Genomic DNA, 24,142 nt, shown 5'->3' on the forward strand with positions numbered 1-24,142 from the left:
TAACTGCTTTTCTTAACTTTCGTCTGTTGTCTCCTACTTTCCAGAAAGAAGATGGTACTTTTACTGAAATAATAACTTGGCATGACTTTTGCATGTGTGTGTGTGTGTGTGTGTGTGTGTATGACAGAGTTTCTCTGTGTAACATACCTGGCTGTCCTAGAACTCACTTTGTAGACCAGGCTGGCCTCGAACTGACTGAGATCCATCCACCTGCCTCTGCCTCCCAAGTGATGTGATTAAAGGCATGTGCCACCACTGTTGGGCTGGCATGACTCTTAGGGTGGTTTTTGCTATTAACAGTTCTTTATGGTGGCACTGGTGGCAAATGCCTTTAATCCCAGCACACAGGAGGATCTCTATGAGGCCAACCTGGTCTACAGGGCAAGTTCCAGGACAGCCAGGGCTACACAGGGAAATTCTATCTCAAAAAAAAAAAAAAATTCTTTACATGGATTTTTGAGATTACTAACTATTAAGGAAGAAAATAGTTTCCTCATTGCAAAAAAAAAAAAAAAAAAGACATTTTAGATTCTGTTCTAATTAAATCCCATTTCAAAGATGGTTTTGTCATTTGTCCATAGGGAGAAGAAGATGGAGGGACTGAATTTTATCCGATGCTTAGCTGCTTTTCACTCTGACTTGTTGAACACAAGGTTGCATGAAACAAACTTTGCAGTAGTTCAAGAGGTAATATTTTCAGATAAGTTGGGGGTTGTTTGATTAGGAATTATTGTACATACTTACTTGATTTTCAAACTGTTTAGACAACTCTGTATTACATGATTTGAATGTACTTGTATATAAAGTAGAACATTCTTAATTCGTCATATTTGAAAAGTTATTTGATGTTGATTTGGGGAATATATAATAACAACATAATCATGGCCAGGTTTAGTGGCACACGCCTTTAATCACAGCACTGGGGAGGCAATGGCAGGCTGATCTCTGTGACTTTAAGGCCAGCCTGGTCTGCATAACAAGTTCATGTAATCAGGTATGTTACTTTAATGTTAAAACTCATTCCAGAGTGATGTTGCTGTGTTTCTAATAGCATGTGGGGGGAAAGTTCATGTTTCAAAATTGTTTTTTTAGGTGAAAAATTTACGGTCTGGAGTGTCCCGTGCTGCCGTGGTGTGTTTAAGTGACCTTTTCACTTACCTGAAAAAGAGCATGGATCAAGAACTAGACACTGCAGTGAGAGCATTACTGCATAAGGCTGGAGAATCAAATACATTCATAAGGGAAGATGTTGACAAGGCATTGAGAGCTATGGTTAATAATGTAACTCCTGCACGTGCAGTCATTTCTCTTATCAATGGAGGACAAAGGTAATGTTCAAAGTAACTTTGAAATACCCTTAAACTAAAAATTAAATTGTGCTTCTGTGCATAGTAAGAATAGAAGCAAATTTTGCAAAAATAATTTCTCCATGATAAAAATGATATGTTAAGCCTGAAAAGAACCATAATATTGTTTTCCTAATAATACCACATATGTTCAAAATCTGGAACTAAATGAAGTTTAACTGTTGTCAGTCATGTTTTTCACTTCTGGGTACATTGGGACTTTAAGATGGCAGGCTAGAAGCTGCCTGTGAGGCTGGTATGGGAAATGGAATTCTAAACACAAAGGCGTTTACAACTTCAAATAGACATGACCAAGAAAAACTCCGTGATAGATCATAGTCAAAATTAAAAAGTTGTAATGAACCCCATTATTATGCATAATTAATAAATGCCAATAAAAGCCTTGTCCACAATGCAAAGCAGAGGAACAATATTAAAAGCTGTGAGGAGGGGGCTGGCAAGAGGGCTCAGCTGCCAAAGTCTCCGGCCACCATGCCTATGACCTTTGTTTGATCCTCAGGACCTACATGGTGCAAGATTCAAACTATTCCCACAGTTGTCCTGTGACCCCCACACTGCACACAGCATGTATAGCCGCATACATGCTCAGATACACATACACACCTAAATAAATGATTTAAACAACAACAAAAATAAGCCTATAAGGGGAAAACAACAGCTTACTACAAAGACCGGCACGTCAGAATAACATCAAATCTCTTATCAGTAATAATCAAAGTCCAGAAAGCGTGGAATGATATATTTTAAGCCATAGAAGTAACTGCCAACCACAATTGTATATAGCAAAGCTGTCTTTTAAACCTGGTGGACAAATGAGGACATTTCAACAAATTGCACAAACTATGGCAATTCATGGTAACCAAACTAGCACTGATGGAAATATTTCAAGGAATGCTGTTCACTAAAGAGGAAGAAGGTCAGGTGGATCTCTGTGAGTTCGAGGCTAGCCTGGTCTACAAAGAGAATTCCAGGACAGGCTCCACAGCTCCACAGAGAAACCCTGTCTCGGAAAAAAAAAAAAACACACACACACACACACACCAAAAACACACACACCCTCCCCCCCCCCCAAAAAAAAAGAGAGAAAGAAAGTAACCTGGGTGGTGGTAGTGCACACCTTTAATCCCAGCACTTGGGAGGAAGAGGCAGATGGGTCTCTGTGAGTTTGAGGCCAGCCTGGTCTACAGAGTATGGTGGTATTGTGTTCCCCAAAATATTGTGCACCCTAATAAACTTATCTGGGGTCAGAGACAGAACAGCCACTAGATACAAAGGCTAGAAAATGGTGGCACTCACACCTTTAATCCTAGCATTCCAGAGGCAGAAATCCATGTGTTCAAGGATACAGCCAAGCATGGTGACTCACGCCTTTAATCCCAGAAAGTGAGCCTTTAATCTCAGGGAGTGGTGGTAGAAAGCAGAAAGGTATATAAGGCGTGAGGACTAGAAACTTGAAGCATTTGGCTGGTTAAGCATTTGGCTGGTTTAAGCTTTTAGGTTTTGAGCAGCACAGTTCAGCTGAGAGCCATTCGGATATGAGGACACAGAGGCATCCAGTCTGAGGAAACAAGATCAGCTGAGAAGTTGGCCAGGTGAGGTTAGCTGTGGCTTGTTCTGTCTCTCTGATCTTTCAGCTTTCACCCCAATAACTGGCCTCTTGGTTTGATTTTATTAATAAGAACTTTTAAGAATCCTGCAACAACAGAGCAAGATCCAGGACAGGCTCCAAAACCACACAGAGAAACCCTGTCTCAAAAAAAAAAAAAACAAAAGAAAAGAGGGTTGGTGGGACACCTTTAGTCCCAGCACTTGGATGGCAGAAGCAGGCAGATGTCTGAGTTAGAAATCAACCTGGCCTCCCTAGCAAGGTACTGGCTAATTAGAGCTATAGTGAAAACCTGCTGCAAAGTAAATAAATAGAAATAAAAGATGCAGACCAGCTGACCAGATTAAAAACCAAATCCATTTGTTTATAGGAAGCACACCCCACGGGGAAAGATACTGAGAGGCAAAACGTGGATGTCAACATTTTAAGCACATAGGAGCCAGAATCAAGCTAGTGTAGCTGTTTTGATATCTGATAGAGTTCAAACCAAAACTAATAACAAGAGATAATAATACATATTAATAAAGGAAACAATTTATCAAAAAGTTATAATAGCAAATGCACTTACGTTGAAACTCCTAACTTCAGAAAAGAAACACTAAAAGGGAATGAAAGGCAGAAAGGTCTTGATTCAGTATAGTGTGTGACTTCATTGTCCTCCAAAAGTCTTTTGATAGGTCAGCCAAACTAAAAAATCAACAAATAAACTTCAGCATACGATGAGCTAGCTCATCAGGTAAAGGTGCCTGCTGCCTAGCCGTGCTATTTGAATTCTATAGCAGGATCCCTGGTGGAAGAAAAGAACCGACCCCTGAAGGTTGTCTCCTGACCTCCACATAAGCACTTTGACATGTGTGCCGCCACACTCACATGCGTGTCTGTCTCTCTGTCATACACACACACACACACACACACACACACACACACACACACACTAAAAGTAATAATAGCAACACAGAGTTGGATTTAATAGCTATCTACAGACTATTCCATCTCACAGGTATGGAATACATACTTTGCAGAAGCCCATAGAAACTTCTCTAAAATTGATCACAATATAGTCTGTAAAGCAAATCTTAATAAATAAAAAAGAGTTGACATTTTTATGTATCTTCTTGGGCAGAGAGAACTTATGTGAATCATTTGTCATATCAGCCTCCCAGGGTGATTGATGAGAAGTCGTTAATTTTTTCCTTCTTTTAATTTATTCTTTTTATTATTCTTTGTGTCTTTCACATCATGCATCCCTATCCATGCATTTCCCCGTCCCTTCGTACCCACCATCTGCCCTTGGAACCTCCCCCTCAAAATGAGAAGTTGTTAAATTTTTAAGGAGTTTGTTAAACTTTACAACTGTTGGAAATAGTTGACGCCTCAGCTTCCATTTATTTGGTCATGTTTTCTTGGCAGCCATTTGCACATTGCAGTAAGAAGGTGTACAGCCCAGCACTTAGCAGATGTAGTAGAATTCATGGAGCCAGAGCGTATTTTATCTGGAACAAAGGATATGGCTGAACGCTTATTGCCTGCTGCTGCTAAGTTTGCTCAAGATAGCTCACAAGAAACCAGGTGAGTAATTGGTAATATTTCCTAAGTCTTTTTTTTTGTTTTAATTAAAAATTTGCATTTATTCATTTTGTGTGTGTGGCCCATGAGTATGCCATGGCATACACGTGCCATGGTATGCACCTGCCTTTACCCACTGAGTCATCTTGCTGGCCCCCAAGTTTTAGAAATAAGGCCTTACAAGGAGAAAACAATGAACATTTTTCCAAAAGAGAAATATGAAGCCTCAGACTGATACTGAGGATAGTCTTGTTTGCCAATTTGTAAATGATGCTGAGCAAGCACATGGTGGATTCTCCAACTATACAGATGGCACTCCATAATCCTTAGTAGTAAGTTGCCAAGTGACTTACTGTAATGGGCAGAAAAGTGGCATCTTCATTGTGGGCAAAAGTCAGGTCGTATATTTAGGGAAAAATTACATTCTTAAAGCAATTAGATAAAAGTCTAGGAAAGAGGTACACATGTAAAATGCAACAATATGCTTAACATATTATCAACAGAAACTAATGTATTTATACTCAGAGTATTTCATGAATTTCTGGTGACTGTTACTTGAACCAGTTTAGGAAGGTTACTAACATTCAACAAAAGAAGACAAGATAATATTTATAGCATGATACCTATAGTGGTGGCAGAAAATTTTTATTTAGTCAGAAGCCTAGATTAAGTTCCTTGTCTCCGTCACTGTTGGCCTTCAGTAAGTTATTTAGTCTTTGTTGGTCAGTTTTTGTAAATTTAGGAAGATTGGACATGGTAACCAGTAGTGTCTTGAAAAAAAAAACCTAAAATTTTCTGTGAGAAATATATAGTTTCTGGGAGTGATGGCACACACCTTTAATCTGAGCACTCAGGAGGCAGAGGCAGGTGGATCTCTGAATGGAGGCCAGCCTGGTCTACAGAGTGAGTTTCAGGACATCTGGGGCTACAGAGAGAAACCCTGTCTTGAAACAATGAAACAAACAAATAAAAACATTTAGAAACATTGAGGAGAGTCAGGCATAGTAGTACATACCTGTAATCCTAAAACTCAGGAAGCTACAGTAGGCTGGATGATCTCAAGCTTGAGTTAGCCTGGACCAGTAAGGCCCTGCCTCACATAAACCAAACCAAACAAGAATTGAAGAGGATCAAGCTAAACAACTCTCTCTCCTGTCCAGAGGGCCTAGCTGAGTAGGTTTGTTTACCTGAGTAGTTGTAGATCTGATTCTGTTCATGGGGAAGTTCCTCCTGGTCTCTGCTGTCACATCCTTTTCTGCAGTTTCATTACATCTGAAGAGATCTGCTTGACAGACTGTCCTGAGATCATTCTGCATCCTGCTCTCACAAACCTTGTCTGTTGAGTCTTCTAGCCTCCTGTATTGAAACTTGTCAGCACAAGTATGACTGTAACTTATCACAGGCCGATCCTAAGAGTTCTACTGTGCTGCGAAGATCTCTGTCCCAAGGTCTCTCCAATGCGCACCTCTATGGTGCCTGCCGTTCCTCTACTAGATTGACGTTTGGCTCCTTTACCCTAAAAGGATTATGTTTAGTTTTATGTAACGTAATTCTAGCTTGAAGACTAGCCCACCATTTCAGTAGCATATCAACCTTAATTGTGTTATCTGACATTGGGTTCATCTTTAAAATTCATTCTGTAAAGGACAGAATAGAATTTTGAAGAGTGGCATCCAGGCGTTTGGGCTGGAAAAGGAGAGGGTGAGTCAGAAAGACAGATGTAGAGAAGGTTAACCAAGGTCAGACGTTGACTGGTGGGGAGCAGCAAGGTCAGTGTTTGAGGAGCCCAAGACAAAGATGATGCACTTCCCTTAGCTCTTGATTCTGCAGAATGCAAGCTTGAATATGAACCGTAGTGCGTATAAACAAACAAACAAACAAACAAAAATAGCCGTACCTTTGTACTTTCCATCTGACTCGTGGCTGAAAGATTTACGCTGCAGTGACTTTAAAAGGGGGCGGACGGAGAGTAGGGGGTGTTATTCTCTCAAGGACAGTCAGTGTATCTGAATTTCAGTGATTTCCTACCTAAGGGATCAGCAGTCTCTATGTCCCAGCCCCACCCACAGGGAAAAAACTCATCAAGCACAGAAACTGAGTTTGTTAATAGAGGAAAAATTACTAATGCATTTCTCTCAAATCCATAGGTATTATGGTCGAAAGATGCTTTTCCTCATGATGGGTCATCCTAACTTTGAAAAAATGCTTGAAAAGTATATCCCATCGAAAGATTTGCCATATATTAAAGAATCTGTTAAGAATTTACGGCAAAAGGTATGTAAATTAAGTTTGTTGTGTAAAACAACTTAAAAAGCAAAGCTTATAAGCCAAGCACTCACAGCTCTTGAAAAGTAGAAGCAGAGGAATCAAAGAAATTCAGGTTATCCTCAGCTACATATTGACTGTCGGTCTAGCCTTAGCAACATAGTACCCAGTCGCCAAAAAACCAGTCCGCCCTCCAAATAAAGAAATAAATAAAGTAATAGATTAAGAAGTAAGTAAATATAAATAACTACAAAGTGTGTTTTTCCAGAAATGTAAAGGATAGAAACAGTTGTTTTTTAGGTTATTTCTATGTTACCCATTTTGAAATAGGGCTAACCTGCGATTCTAAGTAGATGTATATACTATAGGGCCTAAAAAGTAAATGTTTATTGTTATTAAGATTTAAATTATGAGGCTGAAGAGATGGCTGAGTGGTTAAGACCACAGGTTCTCTTGCAGAGGACCCAGGTTCAATTCCCAGCACCCACATGGAGGCTCACAACTGTCTGTAACTTGAGTTCCAGGGGATCCAGTATCTTCTTCTGAACTCCAGGTACCAGGCCCACATGTGGTGCACAGGCTTATAGGCAACAGAACACAGAAGATAATAATAATTTTTAAAATAAATCTTGAAAAGAAGATTACATGATGGTAGGGCATTGTTTGAAGAAAGCATTAAATATGGTAGGATGTTATTGGCCTATTATAGTTGTAAGACTTGCATTATAATTCTGCATTGTAATTGCATTATAATATTCAGCACAGCACTTCATTTCTATAATTGGAATTTTTTATAAAATGAGGATAGTAGTAAAATGTGAAAAATACATTTATTTTTTACTGTGTTTAATGTAATGTACAATATTTATATTGTAACTTCATGTCTTTTTTTTAATGACATGGTCTAAGGAGGACTCATTTATAAAGGGATATTACAAAGATACACAGTAACAGGCATTTTAGAGCAATTTTTCTGTCTGTTAATAGTGACTGTTTCATAGAGATTCTTACTCATAGAGAACTTACTAAAATAGCCATGCAAACAACTGACTAAAATGAAGTTGATTATATTTGTGAGTCATTTCCAGTACACTAAAGAGAAAAATGTTTTAATTTTTTATAATGGGTGTGTGTGGGGTGGTGTGCGTGCGTGCACGTGTGCATGCGTGCCATGATAAGTGTGTTTGCAGGTTAGAGGACAACTTGTGGGAGTCAGTTTTCTCTTCCTATCATGTGGATCCTAGGGCTCCAGCCCACACTCTCAGGCTTGGCAGCAAGTCCCTTTACCCACGGAGCCTAAAATAGCTCCAACCAAATGTTTATTCTCACTCTTGATTCATATAGACTGCTGGCAATGGTCGAGCGACAATCCGAACTGACCTACTCTGGTGATGGGATGGCCAAACACCCTAATTGTCGTGCTAGAAACCTCATCCAACTACTGATGGACCTGGAGGCAGAGATCCATGACTAGGCCCCAGGTGGATCTCTGGGAGTCCAATTAGCGAGAATGAGGAGGGTTTATATGAGAGAGAATTGTTGAGACCAAGGTCGGATAAAGCACAGAGACAAATAGCCAAACAAACGGAAACACATGAAATATGAACCAATGGCTGAGGGGTCACCAACTGGATCAGGCCCTCTGAGTGGGTGAGACAGTTGATTGGCCTGATCTGTTTGGGAGGCATCCAGGCAGTGGGACCGGGTCCTGTGCTCATTGCATGAGTTGGCTGTTTGAAACCTGGGGCCTATGCAGGGTCCCTTGGCTCAGCATGGGAGGAGGGGACTGGACCTACCTGGACTGAGTCCACCAGGTTGATCTCAGTCTGTGGGGAAGGCTTTGCCCTGGAGGAGATTGGAATGGGGGGCGGGCTGGGGGGAAGGTGAGGGGGGCGGGAAAAAAAAAAAAAAAAAAAAAAAAAAAAAAAAAGAAATTCACTATTTATGGATTATGTTTGTTTTCTGTACAAATTTTTAAGCCTTGAGAAAATTACTTTAAGGTTTGGAAAAATGGTTCAGTGATTAAGTAAGTAAGTAAGTAATGGTGATATTGCTCTTGCAAAGGACTTGAGTTCACCAGCCACAGTGGACAGCTCACAACTGTCTGTAACTCCAGCCCCAGGAGTTATGCCCTCTAATGGCTTCCATAGGCACTGTACTCAATGTACACGTTCCTATACATACATACATAATAAAAAATAAAATACAATCCTTTTTTTTTTTAATTTTAAAGAGTAGGACAAGGTTAGGTGGTACACACTTTTCATCCTAGCACTTGGCAGGCAGAGGCAGGTAGATTTCTGTGAATTTGGCCAGCGTGGTCTTTGTCGTGAGTTCCAGACCAGGCAGTTACACGGTAAGACCCTGTTTAAGATAAATAAAGAGCATTTATAAGTAATGGTGATTTAGATCACTAATAGGCAAAGCCCAGAATTTAATCCTCAATATGGTGGTGGTGGGAGAATATATAATTCTCTATAGAGCATATTACATACCTTTATTTTACTGTGCTGACATCAAAATCTGTTAGTTCACCACTACTTCCAAGATATCTTACATATCTAGTACCTTTAAAAACCTGTTTATTAGGGGACTGAAGAGATGGCTCAGAGGTTAAGAGCACTGGCTGCTCTTCCAGAGGTCCTGAGTTCAATTCCCAGCAACCACATGGTGGCTCACAGCCATCTATAATGAGATCCGGTACCCTCTTCTGGCGTGTAGGCATACATGCAGGCAGAACACTGTATACATAATAAATAAATCTTAAAAAGAAAAAACCAACCTGTTTATTAAACACTTAGCATTTCAAAGATTTATCATTTGTGTGTGTGTGTGTGTGTGTGTGTGTGTGTGTGTGTGTGTGTGTGGTTGTGAGCATGTCATCGTGAGCACGTGGAGGTCAGAGAACAACTCTGTAGCTTTGGCTCTCCCCATTCAATTCCACTTTCAGGTGTGTCTCAGTAATTGAACTCAGGTATCAGGCATGCCCAGCAAGTGCTTTTACCCACTGAGCCATCTCTCCAGGCTCCATAAAACATAATGTGTTTATCAGGCTACTCTGAAAAGCCATTGTGTACATTACTGCACTGCTAGTTTAAATATGTCTCCCATTGACTGTGTTTCCTTACAGGGTTTGGGAGAGATCCCGCTAGACACGCCCTCAGCAAAAGGAAGGCGGTCTCATACTGGCAGTGTTGGACACACGAGATCATCGTCTGTTTCTCGAGATGTTTTCAGTTCAGCTGAAAGGTAGGATAATCTGAGAGTCCACACTGTTTGAGAAATGATCCTCATTATCTCAACTGCATGTTCTCATGACCTAGCTCTGTAGTATTTGTCAAACTTAATGATTCTTAAAAGTTCAGTATGGACCTAGATGACTAGATTTAATTGAGCAGTTATATATTCCTGGAAACTTTACATGCACCTTAGTGAAACTGTAGTGTTACTGAACTCACCAGTATTAGACTTTCTTATAGAACCCAGGACCATCTGCCCAGGGTTGGCACCACCCTACAGGCTTGCCTACAGTCCAATCTCATGAAGACATTGTCTCGATTGAGGCTCCCTCTTTTCTAGTGACTCTAGTTTATGTCAAGTTTACATAAAACCAGCCAGCAAAATTTTACATTTTTTATATACATATATCTTTAAAATTGTCTATGTATTTCAGTATAAATTATTAATTCAAGTCTAGAGTTGGCACATGCACAGGGTGGGGCCAGGGGTGTCGTTGGTAGGTAGCTTGCATGAAGCCCCGGGTCTGATGCTCAGCATCTCATAAACTGACAATGCTAACACATGTCTATCTCCCAACACTTAGCAGACTGAAGGTCATCCTTGACTACAAAGCAACTTTGAGGTCAGCCTGGGCTCATTCATTTAAATATGCTCTTTAAAATTTTTGCTTGGTATGATGACTCACACCTGTAATACAGCACTTGGGAGACTGAGGCATGAGGATTTCTGAGACCAGCTTGGACTACATACCAAATTTCAAACCAGAATGAGCTACAGAATGAGATTCTTTCTCAAAAATAAATAAATAAATAAAATAACATAAAATAAAATAAAATGCTCTTGTTTTCAGGCAGATCACTCCTGTAATCCCAGCTACTATTGAGGCTGAGGCAGGAGGATAATGAACTCAATGGCCAGCCTTGGACATCATAGTGAGACCATGTCTCAAACAAAAATGAGGCCAGAGTGGATGACTCATTGGATGACGTGCTTGCTGTGTAAACAGGAGCACCTGGGTTTCAGTACCCAGAACTCCTTTATCAATACGCAACAGCCTATTGTGGGCTGTCCAGTGCTCCTACTAGATGAGAGGCAGAGACGGCACTTCTGGAAGCTCACTGGCCAGCTAGCCTGGCCTATGCAGTGATAAATAACAAGGGACCTTGTCTCAAACAAGGTGGACAGTGACTACTGACACCTAAGTGCCATGGCATGTATGTGAGCGCCTACATTCCCACATATCATGTGCACATACATTGTACATATACACAAACATCAAAAAAATATGTTTTAATAATGCTAACCACTCACAACATAGAAACTGGGATAGAAGGTTCCAACAGCAACCCACAGAATTAAAGGAAATTTCTTCCGTTTACAGAGTTTAGAGGGAAGTCGTCTCAGGTTAGAAGATCGGGGTCTCTGACCTTAGCAGATTATTAAAGGTGTTAGGTAAGATAGAAGGCAGAATTTAACAGTGTTTCACCTGTCTTGAAGCTGCTATATGATAGGAGTTTAGGAGCTCACGAAGGTCCTAGATAAAAGGCATGGCTAATATCTTAGGTGCAGCATTTGTGACACAGGATTCCAGCCTCTTTGCCTACATTAAAAAAAAATAAAAATAAAAGAATAACTTTATGTAACAGAGTAGAGGGAGATAGGGTCCAAGGGATTTATGGAGTTGACTTTTTACTACTTCCTGTTGAACTTAGAGCACTGTAGGAAGTAAGATAAAGTCCCCCTTCTTCATCCCATGCCAGTTGGTCAGGTAATGATCCTTGAGTCAGGGAATAGTATTTGTATTTGTGCATCAAGAGGTTGCTATCCAAATGAGTCTATGTGTCATGCTGGACTGTGGTCTGATGCGTTAAGATAACAAATGGCCTAGAAAAGGGCCTTTTAATACCATAGTTTCCCATCCTATGTTTTAGATAAAGATCTGGGGGGGGGGATGTTCTTAGGCATGTACATGAAGAGGCCAGAGTTGACATTCAGTGCCTCCTTTGTTACTCTACTTATTATATTTATTGGTTTGTTTATTCAAAACAGGGTCTTTCTATATAGCCCTAGGTGTCCTCAAACTCACGGAGATCCACCTGCTTCTGCCTCCGGAGTGCTGGGATTTAAAGATGTATGCTACCATATCCAGCTTAAAACTGCTGTTCTTGGCCAGACTTGATGCACACCTTTAATCCTAGCACTAAGGGAGGCAGAGGCAGATGGATCTCTGTGAGTTGGAGGACAGCCAGTGCTATTTAGAGAGACCCTGTCTACTGGGGAAAAAAAGAAAGAAAAACAATTAACAAGACCAACAAAGTAAATTAATTGGGAGAAAAATGCTGTTTTTGACTTGCCTGCAAAGTGAATCTTTACTAGTATTAGAAAATAGGATTTGAAGAGCAGTATACTGTTCTCCAATTTGTAAGGCTGTTTATTGTGCATAAACTATCCTGCTTTCCTTCAGGAGTCTGGGATTTTGTCACATCCTAGGCAGACAAGGTGACAATCCAGGGAAGACTCTGTCTTTAGTGAGCTTCCTTGTTAGACAATATGTCACAGTGGATGTGCTCTGTGCAGTGCTACTGGGAAAGGTCCCTTGAAAGCTGGCATCTAGCCAGACATGGTGACACACGCCTTTAATCCCAGCACTGGGGAGGCAGAGGCAGGTGGATCTCTATGAGTTTGAGACGAGCCTTGTCTATAATTTCCAGGCCATCCAGGAGCTATAGTGGGACCTTATCTCAAAACAAAAAAAACAAAAAAACAAAAAAAACGCTTGTGTCTGATTTTCTTTAGACTTGGGACTGATGTGCCTTTACCCCTGCAGATTTTGTTTGGTGTCTGTCTTTGTAAATCCTCAGCCATTAGTAAAACTATGCTGACTTTGTGAGTCCTTCCAGCAAATCATCTGCTGTCTTAGGGAGACATCTTAGGAGTTCCCAACACAGATGTGCTACATTATTTCTTGAAATTAAAAACTGAATTTATAGTAAGAATTTTTAATTTTAGGTAAGGAAGTAAAAATGAAATCTATCTTTCATTTTAGGGAAGTAACTGACGTTCGAGAAGTCCCCAGAAAACCAGCTCCTCGAAATTCCTTAGAAAGTGCTGAGTACATTAAAGTCATAACAGGTTTATTAAATGCAAAAGACTTTCGTGATCGTATTAATGGGATTAAACAACTTTTATCAGATACTGAAAACAACCAAGAGCTTGTTATTGGTAACATTGTGAAGGTAAGAAACTCAAAGTTAATTTTGTTAAGAATTGTGTGTGTTTGTGTGTGTGTGTGTGTGTGTGTGTGTGTGTGTGTGTGTGTGTCCTACTGCATTTGTAGAATTGAGAGGACAGATATAGGGAGGTAGTTCACTCCTTTCACACATGGGACCCAAGGATCAAATTCAGGTCCTTGGCCCCTCAAGATTAGTTTTCATGTATAATCTAAATCCAAAAAAAAAGCATTAATGTAGCAAATTACCCAAAACCATAGAGCTTTATTTATGTTACTTAAAAGTGTTAAAAATAAATTTAATGACAGGAATGTATTACATAGGGTTTGCTATGTTAAAAACATGCTGAGCAACTAAAATGCAATAGGTAAGAAAAATAAGAAAATGGTCATGTGGGGGCTGGAGAGAGAGAGAGCTCTGAAGTGCAGAGTGCTTTTTCTTCCACACGATCAGAGTTGGTTTCCCAGGTCCCATTTCTGGCAGCTCAGAGCTGCCTGTAACTCCAGCACCTCTGGCTTTGAGGGAACCTGTAGTATGTGCACAGACCCAGGTGCAGTCTAAGAAAGAAAGAAGGCAGTCAGAATTTCTCTGAAACTTCTCACACATTGGCAAGTTTAGTATTCTGAGAGTTCTCAGCCTGGCTTCAGTAACTGTATGTGAGAGAGTCAATACATACTGTAACAAATGAAAATTTACTAGACTTAGCATTTGCTTTATTACAGATGTTAAAACTTGTTATGTGTTTTAGAACTCAGTATATAAAAAGTAAGATTTATACTTGTATATTTACATAGTTTTTATTTTTATGGATCTTTAGATAAAGAAACAAAGGACATGGAGATTAATAAACATTGTGGTATGAGAACACAAGTTACTTCTGTTTTACTAGCACTTAGTTCAGTTAATTTTATTAATAATTTATTAATTAGATTCCATTTTAAGTTTGCATAACTACATTAAACTTGACAAGCATACCATAATCACTTCTTAATTCCAGTGAGTCATTTTCTAGTATCTGTTAAATAAAAGTAAATCTCTTGGTTAAATTATTTTCAACATGAAAAATTGAGAAAAAGTAAGTATAAGGAATGATTAGTTAATGGCCTTAGCTTCATAGAGTAGCTCCTTGATACCTGACTAAAGGCTTACTTAACATCCATTGTATTATGTGTTGAGGTTTATGAATTAAGGAATCCAAAGAAACAGGAATAATTAGTAAAGTATCATATTAAAAACTAATAAAACTTTACTCTGAGGAGGCTGGGGATGTAGCTTTTTTGTAGAGTGCTTGCCTAACACACACACAAATGTTAGACTCCCCAGCACCACATAAGCTACAGTGTAGTACATGCTTGTAGTTCTGGGGCATCCTCAGCTACACTGCAAGTTCAAAGGCCCGGGGAGTGTGGGAGGACCCCTTGAAAAACTCAGGTGCTAGAGATACAGCTTAATGGTAGAGCACTTACCAAGCACGGAAGCATAGGCCTTGGGTTTGATTCTTATTGTAGTTTAAGGGAGGGAGGTGACATTACATCTAATTGTCCTACCAAACTTAAACCAAAATTATGTCAGACATCTACAGTAAAATTTCCTTACCTTCTGTTCTGAATAAAGAGATTATAGAAACTTTCCCCAAGTTCTTAGCATCAAATGAGGCGGACCTTCATCTTCTAGCTAACCACACGTTAATCATGCTTGGAGTAAGGCAGCCTCCTGTCAAGCCACATTAGTAACCTTTATTTATTAAAACATCTTTCGGGGTGAATTTTTACTACCTGTAAATGTTTAAACTTGACAAATCAAAGTTTCTATTATCTGAGTTAAGTTTAAATAGTGTGTGTGTGTGTGTGTGTGTGTGTGTGTGTGTGTGTGTGAAGAGAGTAAAGGAGGAGAAATAAGAAGTGGCAAACAAGGATAATGTAATAGGTATAAGCATTGTTTTACTTTAAATAATTTAACCAATTTCTTTTCAGATCTTTGATGCTTTTAAGTCTCGCCTTCATGATTCTAACAGCAAAGTGAATCTGGTGGCTCTAGAAACAATGCATAAAATGATTCCTTTACTTGGAGACAACTTGTCTCCCATAATCAACATGCTCATCCCTGCAATTGTGGACAACAATCTGAATTCCAAGAATCCAGGCATATATGCTGCTGCTACCAATGTTGTTCATGCACTGAGTCAGCATGTAGGTAAGGAATCTCAATTGGTATTCCAATTAGTGATTTTACTTCCATGCTTTCTTAGCCTATGTAGTATTTATATGTTGAAATAAGTCATATTTTTTAACTCCTAGTATATCCTAAACTTTTTCATAAATTACTTTAGTAATGAAATGTTTAAATTGACTGGTTTTTTTTCATTGAGTTCTAAATTTTTTTACCTCATATTTATGAAATTAAATGGATTATAGATTTAAATGTAAAATATAACTAATGCTTTTGGGACATAACATTCAAACATCTTCAGGACATTAGAACTTAATAAACTTTTAAGAATCATTCTACAAGCATGATCCATGCATGTCAGTAAACTGAACTCAGGGGGTGGGAAGATTATAAGAGTCAGAGGACCAAGATTTCTGCTAGAAATAGTGTCTTCTATCTATGAAAGGGAGTTACTTTACATCAATTTAATATTAACAATATGGGTATGTACGGAAGGCAGGAACAGTGTTACTACCAGTTGACATGCCAACATAGATAGGGCAGATCTCACAAGGCCCCACCGTCAGATGAAGAGCCACAGGCATTGGCTGCTGTAAAAGGCAGAATCCATCTTCTCCAAGGACAAGCCCCTGATAGGCTGTACAATCCTAAAGGGTCAGCCCAAAACACATATGCATATGAGCAGCACTACATGGACTCAGCTGGTTGTACTTATATGTACATACAATATATGTAAAATAATGAAGAGGTCATGAAGTTGAGAGGGAGTGGATGGGTTATGGACAAGGAGTTAGAGTGGGGAGAGTGTGTGGTGGAAACAATGTAAATATAGTACTCATACATGAAATTCTCAAAAAAAAAAAAACCTGTGTTAAAAAAATTTAAATTGTGGTGATGAGATATCTCAGCAAGTAAAAGTGTTTTTTTAACCAGGTATGACAATGTGAGTTCTATCCCTGGGACCCACATGATGGAAGGAAAGACCTACAGCCTTTACAGAAGCCTTTGGCTGGTCTGGAAATTGCTATGTTTGAGGCTGACCCTAAACTCATAGAGATCCACCTGCCTCTGCCTCCCCAGTGCTGGGATTAAAGGGGTGCGTCACCATGTCTGGCTAAATGCCAGCTTTCAAGGGACCTTTCCCAGTAGCACTGCACAGAGCACATCCACTGTGACGTGTTGTCTAACAAGGAAGCTCACTAAAGACAGAGTCTTCCCTGGATTGTCACCTTGTCTACCTAGGATGTGACAAAATCCCAGACTCCTGAAGGAAAGCAGTCTTCTATGGAAGTCATTTTTATATGTTCAGACAGTTTTGCTTATGACTGGGATTTAATACAAAGACAGATACACAGACAGAATCTTCAGGGTGAATGGTCTAAGTATGAAGGAACCAGATGCAAGCCGAAAAAATTTTTTTAGATGTCTCATTATGGAATGTATATACACAAAGTTAATTTTTTTAATGTACAAAAGATTATATTAAGCAGATAAAGAGAAAAGAGACATCCTGAGACAGAAATCTTAGCAAACTACATAATAGACAAAGAGCTCATATCTAGAATATATAAAGAACTCTCAAAATTCAACCTTGAACAAAAAAATCCATGTAGAAAAAAGGCATGAAGAAGCATTTCGCTGAGGACAACATATACATGGAAAACGTGCCCAGAAAAGATATTCACCATTACTTTGCCTTAGTGCAGTGCAAAGGCAAATTAAGACACTAATTACTGTATGATATTAGAACAGCTACATTTTTCCTTTTTAAGTGTGACTGAGGCTAGAAAGATGGCTTATTAGGTAAGAGCTTGTTGCTAACCCTGATGATTCCCAGGATCCATGTGGTGGGAGGGGAAAGCTAACTCCCACAAGGTGTTCTCTGACTCCGCACTTTACCTGTGGCACACACATGCCTACACACTTACATTCACATAAAGGAAGGAAGTAGAAAGAACCAAATACTCTTGGAGCCCAGAAGCAATGGATTGTGAGTGGTTGTTTGTTTGTTGGTTGGTTGGTTTGTTTTTGGAGACAGGGTTTCTTTGTGTAGGCTTGACTGTCCTGGAACTAGCTCTGTAGAGCAGGCTGGCCTTGAACTCACAGAGATCTGCCTGCCTGTTTCCTGAGTGCTGGGATTAAAGGAGTGTGCCACCGCCACCCGGCTTTTGAGTACATTTCTAATGAGAGTATAAGTAGTGCAGGCACTCTAGAAAGAATGTCGGGTTCCTTTTAAAACAAAATATACTTAGTGTAAAACATCACTTAGACCATATCCAAGTCATAGCATATCCGTGGGATACTATTAAGCAATAGAAAGGAACAGACTTGATACTTGGGTTGATGTGTATGAATCACAGAGGCATGATTCTATTTAAAAAGTTATATTGAGGCAGGGCAGTGGTGGCACACACCTTTAATCCCAGCACTCGGGAGGCAGAGCCAGGTGGATCTCTGTGAGTTCGAGGCCAGCCTGGGCTACCAAGTGAGTTCCAGGAAAGGCGCAAAGCTACAAAGAGAAACCCTGTCTCGGGAAAAAAAAAAAAAAAAAAAAAAAGAAAAAGAAAAAAAAGTTATATTGAAGTCATACTCTATTCTGTTTGATTTATTCATTTTTTCAAAAGGACAAAAATCACTAAGGTGATGAACATTCTAGTTGTTGTGTGCATTGATGAAAGATAGGGAAGCAAGTATTGGTATTTTTAAGATTTACATTTTTTTTTTCTTGTTTTGGTTTTTCGAGACAAGGTTTCTCTGTGTAGCTTTGCGCCTTTCCTGGAACTCACTTGGTAGCCCAGGCCTCAAACTCACAGAGATCCGCCTGGCTCTGCCTCCCGAGTGCTGGGATTAAAGGCGTGCGTCACCACCGCCCGGCATGATTTACATCTTAAGTGTACAGCAGAGCCCCCCCTTTTGAAGACAAGTTCTCTCTCCATGGCACTGATTGGAGGTTTTAGAAACTTTAGAAGGCAGAACCCTGAAGACCCACCCTTGAAGGGAATGTTAGGCCCCAGCCTCTCCTGTCTCTTCCCTTCCTGGATTCCGTGAGGTGAGCTGTTTACACCACTGTAAGCCTCCTTCATGATGTCCTGTGCTCCCATAGGCCCTAAGTGAGCATGGACTCAACTGACATGAGCCCAAAGCAATGGGCTTTAATCCCATTCACGATTGTGTTTATCACTACAGAAGGGAGGAGTTAGCAAGATGTCTATGGGAAAGGAGCCCTTCTGTATCCTATTTTTTGTATGACTCAGAGTGGGTGAGGAAATGGAATTGAGCTGTGTACATTCATCCCTTATTTTGATTTTTTTTGTGTGTGTGTTTTGAGACAGGGTTTCTCTGTATAGCTCTGGCTGTATTGGAACTCACTCTGTAGACCAGGCTGGCCTCAAACTCAAGGATCTGCCTGCTCCTACCTCCTGGGATTAAAGGTGTGCACCACCACCACCTGGCTTGATACTTTCCTATAATTATGTAAGATGTAGCCTTTCAATGTAAAAGGCTTGTCAGTACTATATTACAATTTCTGTGAATCTTTTAAAGTTTGGAGGGAAAAAAAGAAAGGGGGAAATTATATAATTATAATAAAAATATTTTTCTAAAAAAATTAAATGTAAAAACCACTTCTCCATAAAAACCATTTTTGTTGTTGTTGTTTTATAATAAAGTCATTTGAAAATAAGATGCCCAGGAGATCAACAGCCCTTTGCCTTCTATGCTGTGTGGTAGTTTCTTAATGCTTTATGCATATTTTTATTTCATCTTTGCCTCAAGAATGTTACTCTTACAGTTATAGAAAACTATTAAGTAGGGATTAAGTATATGGACTTCTTAAGTTAGTACATCTACATTGTAGAAATTATTTCTTTTTCCTATTAATGCTGTTTAATCAAAATTATTGAGAGCTTATTCTTAGACATGTCTCTTTTCTATTTTAGACAATTACTTACTTCTACAACCATTTTGCACAAAAGCTCAGTTTCTAAATGGAAAAGCAAAACAAGATATGACAGAAAAACTTGCTGGTAAATAGTTTTAAGTAATATTTTCTAAAGTAATGTACTTTTATTACGAATTTTATAGGGATGCATTCATTGTACCCAATGTAGAGTTTATGGACAGACATTTGCATGCAGGTATATTATATACATTGACCATATGTCACTTCTCCCTTCCTCCCCCGGCTCCTTCCCATTATTCCCATTCAGTCTCCCAGGCCAGGCTTTCTTCTACTTTCATGGACTATGTGCATAAGTATTTGGGGTATCTACATGAAATTTATGACCCACAAATGAGGGAAAGCCTGCAACATTTGGCTTTCTGAGTGTGACTTATTTTGCTGAAAATGATGATCACCAGTTATGTCCATTTTTCTGCAAATGATATTAAGGATAAACTGATGGGTATTTCCATTTTTTTACTACAACTGACAATTCAGTCTGTACAGAATAGAAATAAATTGTATTAGTAGTCTACAAAAGAACATTTTTAAGGCTACAAAATAGTCTTTAAAATAATTCTAGGGGTTGGGGATTTAGCTCAGTGGTAGAGCGCTTGCCTAGCAAGCGCAAGGCCCTGGGTTCGGTCCTCAGCTCTGGAAAAAAAAAAAAAAAAGACAAAATAAAATAATTCTAGGACTGAGGGTATAGCTCTATAATAGATTGCTTGCTTAGCACTCTGAAACACCTGGGTTTGATGCCCAGCACTGTGGAGAGGGGACAGGAAGATGGAGAATTCTGTCCTTTGTTAAATGGGCATTAGAGCTGATGTGGATGCTTACAGAAGAATGATAGTTCAGTGTTTTGTTTGATGAACAGTCCATGAATTGAGCTCTGTAAATTGTGTTTAACTGCATTTGGAAAATATTGAGACTTACTGTAGGTTTGATGTTTCTCTTTAGCATTTTTTCCCCTGAACTAGTTGTCATATATATGGCACTGTGACACCTGAAGATCCTGTCTTTACATGTTTTGCCTAGTTTTGTTTGTTTGTTTTTAAGGCCTAACTTCTTAGGGTTTCTGCGCAGGGCAGAAGTCCATATTTGGGTTACTTGTTATTTAACAGACCCTGAATTGACTTTGGGGAAGCTGACTGTTGCCCATGTTTTGTGTTCCAGATATTGTCATGGAGCTTTATCAAAGGAAGCCTCATGCCACGGAACAGAAAGTGCTGGTGGTTTTGTGGCACCTCTTAGGGAATATGACACACAGCGGCTCCCTGCCTGGAGCTGGCGGAAACATACGGACAGCCACAGCTAAATTGTCAAAAGCACTTTTTGCACAGATGGGTCAGAATTTATTAAACCAGGCTGCATCTCAACCACCACATATCAAAAAAAATTTAGAGGAATTGCTCGATATGACAGTTTTAAATGAATTATGAGTTTTTGATGAAATAGTTACGATAAACAATTTACATGATAGCAAATGAAATCGTTTTAAAGCTATATTTTGCATTTTGAGTGCCTGCATTTCATGTCCAGTAAATTAAGTCAGTGGCCTACCTGTGAGTACAGATCTGTCCTTCTAGCCATCACATGAAAACCTGAAATAATTAATATAAACTAATAGTCATGAAATCTGTGGCGCCTGGGATGAACTAAATTTTAAACGTTTTTGAGACAAATTCTGCTCATTTGCACTATTCTATAGAAACTGCAATTTGTTGCCCCATATGTACAATTAGATTTGTAATTAAAAATATACTTTTTATTATGTAATCATGTTCTGCTATGTCTCATTACTCTGCCTTGTTTTATGAAATGGAAGAAAAGTCATTTAACTATGTTATCACAAAATAAGTTTTGTGTGCTCTTTGTGAATAACATGTTTCTGAATCAGTCTGCTAATATGATTATGCAGTATTAGCTTGCTATTGCTGCTGTGTTACTATGGTATATTTGCTGAACTTTTGGGTTTAATCATCTGCACAATTGTGAAATTTAACAAGTTATGATAAAGCATGATGACCAAAGCTTAGAAAACATTAAACATTTGAATGCACGTTTAAGAAACGTGTTGAATGTAACTTTATTATTTTTGTGTGCAAACACTAAGTTTTTAATTTCTGTATGTCTGTCCATTTATAAAGGTGTTATTTTGCTGCCCAGTTGTGTAATTCTCAAAAATAGTGCCAGGTCTTCTATAGTTTTTCTCAGAATTCTTGGGCTTAAAAGTACTGTATGCATCTTAAAGAAGAAAAGGAATGTTATAAAATAAAAGGATTTATTTCTGTAGATGTGTGACAGGTGTCCTATTTTTCTAACTCTCATATATGTTAAAATGAAAACAATGGGGGCTGGGCGGTGGAGGCACACACCTTTAATTGCAGCACTCTGGAGGCAGAGGCAGGCGCATCTCTGTGAGTTCGAGGCCAGCCTGGTCTACCCGCAAGATCCAGGACAACCAGGGCTGTTACAGAGAAACTGTGTCTCAAAAAAACAAAAGAAAAAAACAAAAAAATAAAAAATAACAACAGTGTTTTAGTACTGACTTGTTTTATTTCATCTGCCCTATCACTAGTAAGAGTAGACAAAAAATAAATAAAAACAATGTTTTAGTACTGACTTGTTTTATTTCATCTACCCTATTACTAGGAAGAATAGACCCAAATTATGATTCTCAAATTACAAGAAATTAGCTACATGACAGTGAGTCTACGCTCCTTTCCTGGAGCCTTTTCCTTTCCTTTTCCTTTCTAAGAGCTTGGCTAGATGCATTTTAAGGTCTTATCTTGTTCTAAAATTCTGGTTCTCTGGTTGTCTTCTTTTACTTCGTGTCTGTGAGTTTCCAATCTGTTTGTCTGCCTCTGGGGAGGGGGTGTGCTCTGGCAAGAACCCAGGATCTTGCAGATGGTACGTATGCGCTCTACAGTCCTCACACTGCTCTACAGCTGCTGTTTGCCAGTCTCTGAAGTAGTGCTGTTGTGTGTATCTGTAACTTTTGAGGAAACAAGCAAAAGAATGGATTTTGAAGCTATTTGAAGGTAAATGAAAGGACAGTGAAGACAGTTGCTGTTTTTTACTTTGGAGTGGGGGTGGGGAGCACTGCCACCCAGCTCCCAAATAAATCACACATAGAGGCTAATTCTTAGTTATGAATGCCCGGCCTCAGCTTGACTTATTTCCTTAACTTATATTATCCCAGCTACCTTTTGCCTCTGGGCTTTTCTCATTCTCTTACTTCTGTAAATCTTGCTGTGTAGCTGGGTGGCTGGCCCCTGGAGTCGTCCTCTGGCTGCTAGATTTCCTCCTCACTCCATCTCTCTCTCTTTTTTTTTTCTCCTGCCAGATTTCTCCTTCTATATAGTCTCTCTTCCTGCCAGCCTCGCCTATCCTTTCTCCTGCCTTGCTATTGGCCAGTTCTTTATTAGACCATCAGGTGTTTTAGGCAGGCACAGTAACACAGCTTCACAGAGATAAACAAATGGAACATAAACAAAAGTAACATATCTTAAAATAATATTCTACAACAGAAGACTTATCATTACCTTATAATTCCATAGACCTTATATTTTCTTTTAGGTAAACTATAGGCCTGTAGTTTAGGTTTGTAAATTACAGACTTTTTTTGAGTAGGGTCAGAAAATAAGTATTTTTAAGGAACTCTGAAGATAAAACTTCTGGATTCAAATTACAGCTTTGGATTAATTCTGTAACAGATTATATTCAAATAATTGTAAATTGCATAAGCAAATGGATATTTATTGCCTATATTTATATTTATATAGAGTACGACCTCATGCTTCCCTATCAGTACATTATAGAATGAGAACACATGTAATGTTTCTTTGTGGTGAGAACACTTAAAGGCTCTTAAGCAGTTTGCAAGGATACATTATTATTCATTGAAATTATGATATACAGCAGGTGTACAGAACTTATTCCAAGTGAAACTTGGTATCCTTTAGTACATCCCCCATGAGTCCTGATACCTGCACTTTCTTGAGTTCAACCATTTTAGGTTACACATGAGATCATTTTAGATTACACGTTAGGTTATGTTTGTGTCTGTGCCTGGCTTATTTCATTTAGCATAGTGTTCTCCATTTACACCCAAACTGCTGCAAATGATAGTGCAAATGAAGTGTTCCATTATGTATGTATCATATTGTCCTGATCCACTGAAGGATGCTTAAATGGATGTCTTAGTCAGGGTTACTCTTGCTGTGATTAAACACCATGACCAAAAGTAAGTTGGGGAGAAAAGGGTTTCTTTGGCTTGCGTTTCCATATCATTGTTCATCATGGAAGGAAGTCAGGACAGGAACTCAAGCAGGTCTGGAGGCAGGAACTGAAGCAGAGGCTATGGAGGGGTGCTACCTAATGGCTTGTTCATTGTGGTTTGGTCAGCCTGATTTCTTATAGAACCCAGGACCACCAACCCAGGATGGCATCACCCATAATGGGTTGGGTCCTCTCACATCAATCACTAATTAAGAAAATGCCCTACAGGCTTGTGTACAGCCCAATCTTATGGAGGCATTTTCTTAATTGAGCTTCCCTACTCTCAAGTAGCTTAGCTTGTGTCAAGTTGACATAAAACTGTTTAGCACAATGGATTTCATGTTTCTTCTATTGTGAATAATTCTGTAATGAATGTGGACATGAAACATTTTTTTATTTTCCTTTTATTGAAATTATATATTTTTTCTCGCATAGTATACTCTGGTTATAGTTTTCCATCCCTGTACTCCTCCCA

At 39.1% G+C, this 24,142-nt stretch overlaps 1 protein-coding gene across 2 annotated transcripts in view; it reads left to right on the top strand.

Annotated features, from left to right (window-relative positions):
• Positions 1-21,678, top strand: part of Togaram1 (TOG array regulator of axonemal microtubules 1) — a 65,612-nt gene extending 43,934 nt beyond the window's left edge. For both annotated transcript variants that reach the window (XM_059279512.1, XM_059279510.1), the window contains 9 exons: positions 582-687; positions 1,093-1,328; positions 4,384-4,542; positions 6,687-6,813; positions 9,935-10,053; positions 13,091-13,280; positions 15,248-15,467; positions 19,382-19,468; positions 20,560-21,678. In XM_059279512.1, coding sequence (XP_059135495.1) covers positions 582-687; positions 1,093-1,328; positions 4,384-4,542; positions 6,687-6,813; positions 9,935-10,053; positions 13,091-13,280; positions 15,248-15,467; positions 19,382-19,468; positions 20,560-20,825 — 1,510 coding nt within the window. In that variant the 3' untranslated portion in view covers positions 20,826-21,678. The remainder of the gene's footprint in view (positions 1-581; positions 688-1,092; positions 1,329-4,383; positions 4,543-6,686; positions 6,814-9,934; positions 10,054-13,090; positions 13,281-15,247; positions 15,468-19,381; positions 19,469-20,559) is intronic.
• The last annotated feature ends 2,464 nt before the right edge of the window (positions 21,679-24,142 follow it).

The sequence above is a fragment of the Peromyscus eremicus genome, chromosome 14, assembly GCF_949786415.1.
Source record: "Peromyscus eremicus chromosome 14, PerEre_H2_v1, whole genome shotgun sequence".
Classification (NCBI taxonomy): Eukaryota; Metazoa; Chordata; class Mammalia; order Rodentia; family Cricetidae; genus Peromyscus; species Peromyscus eremicus.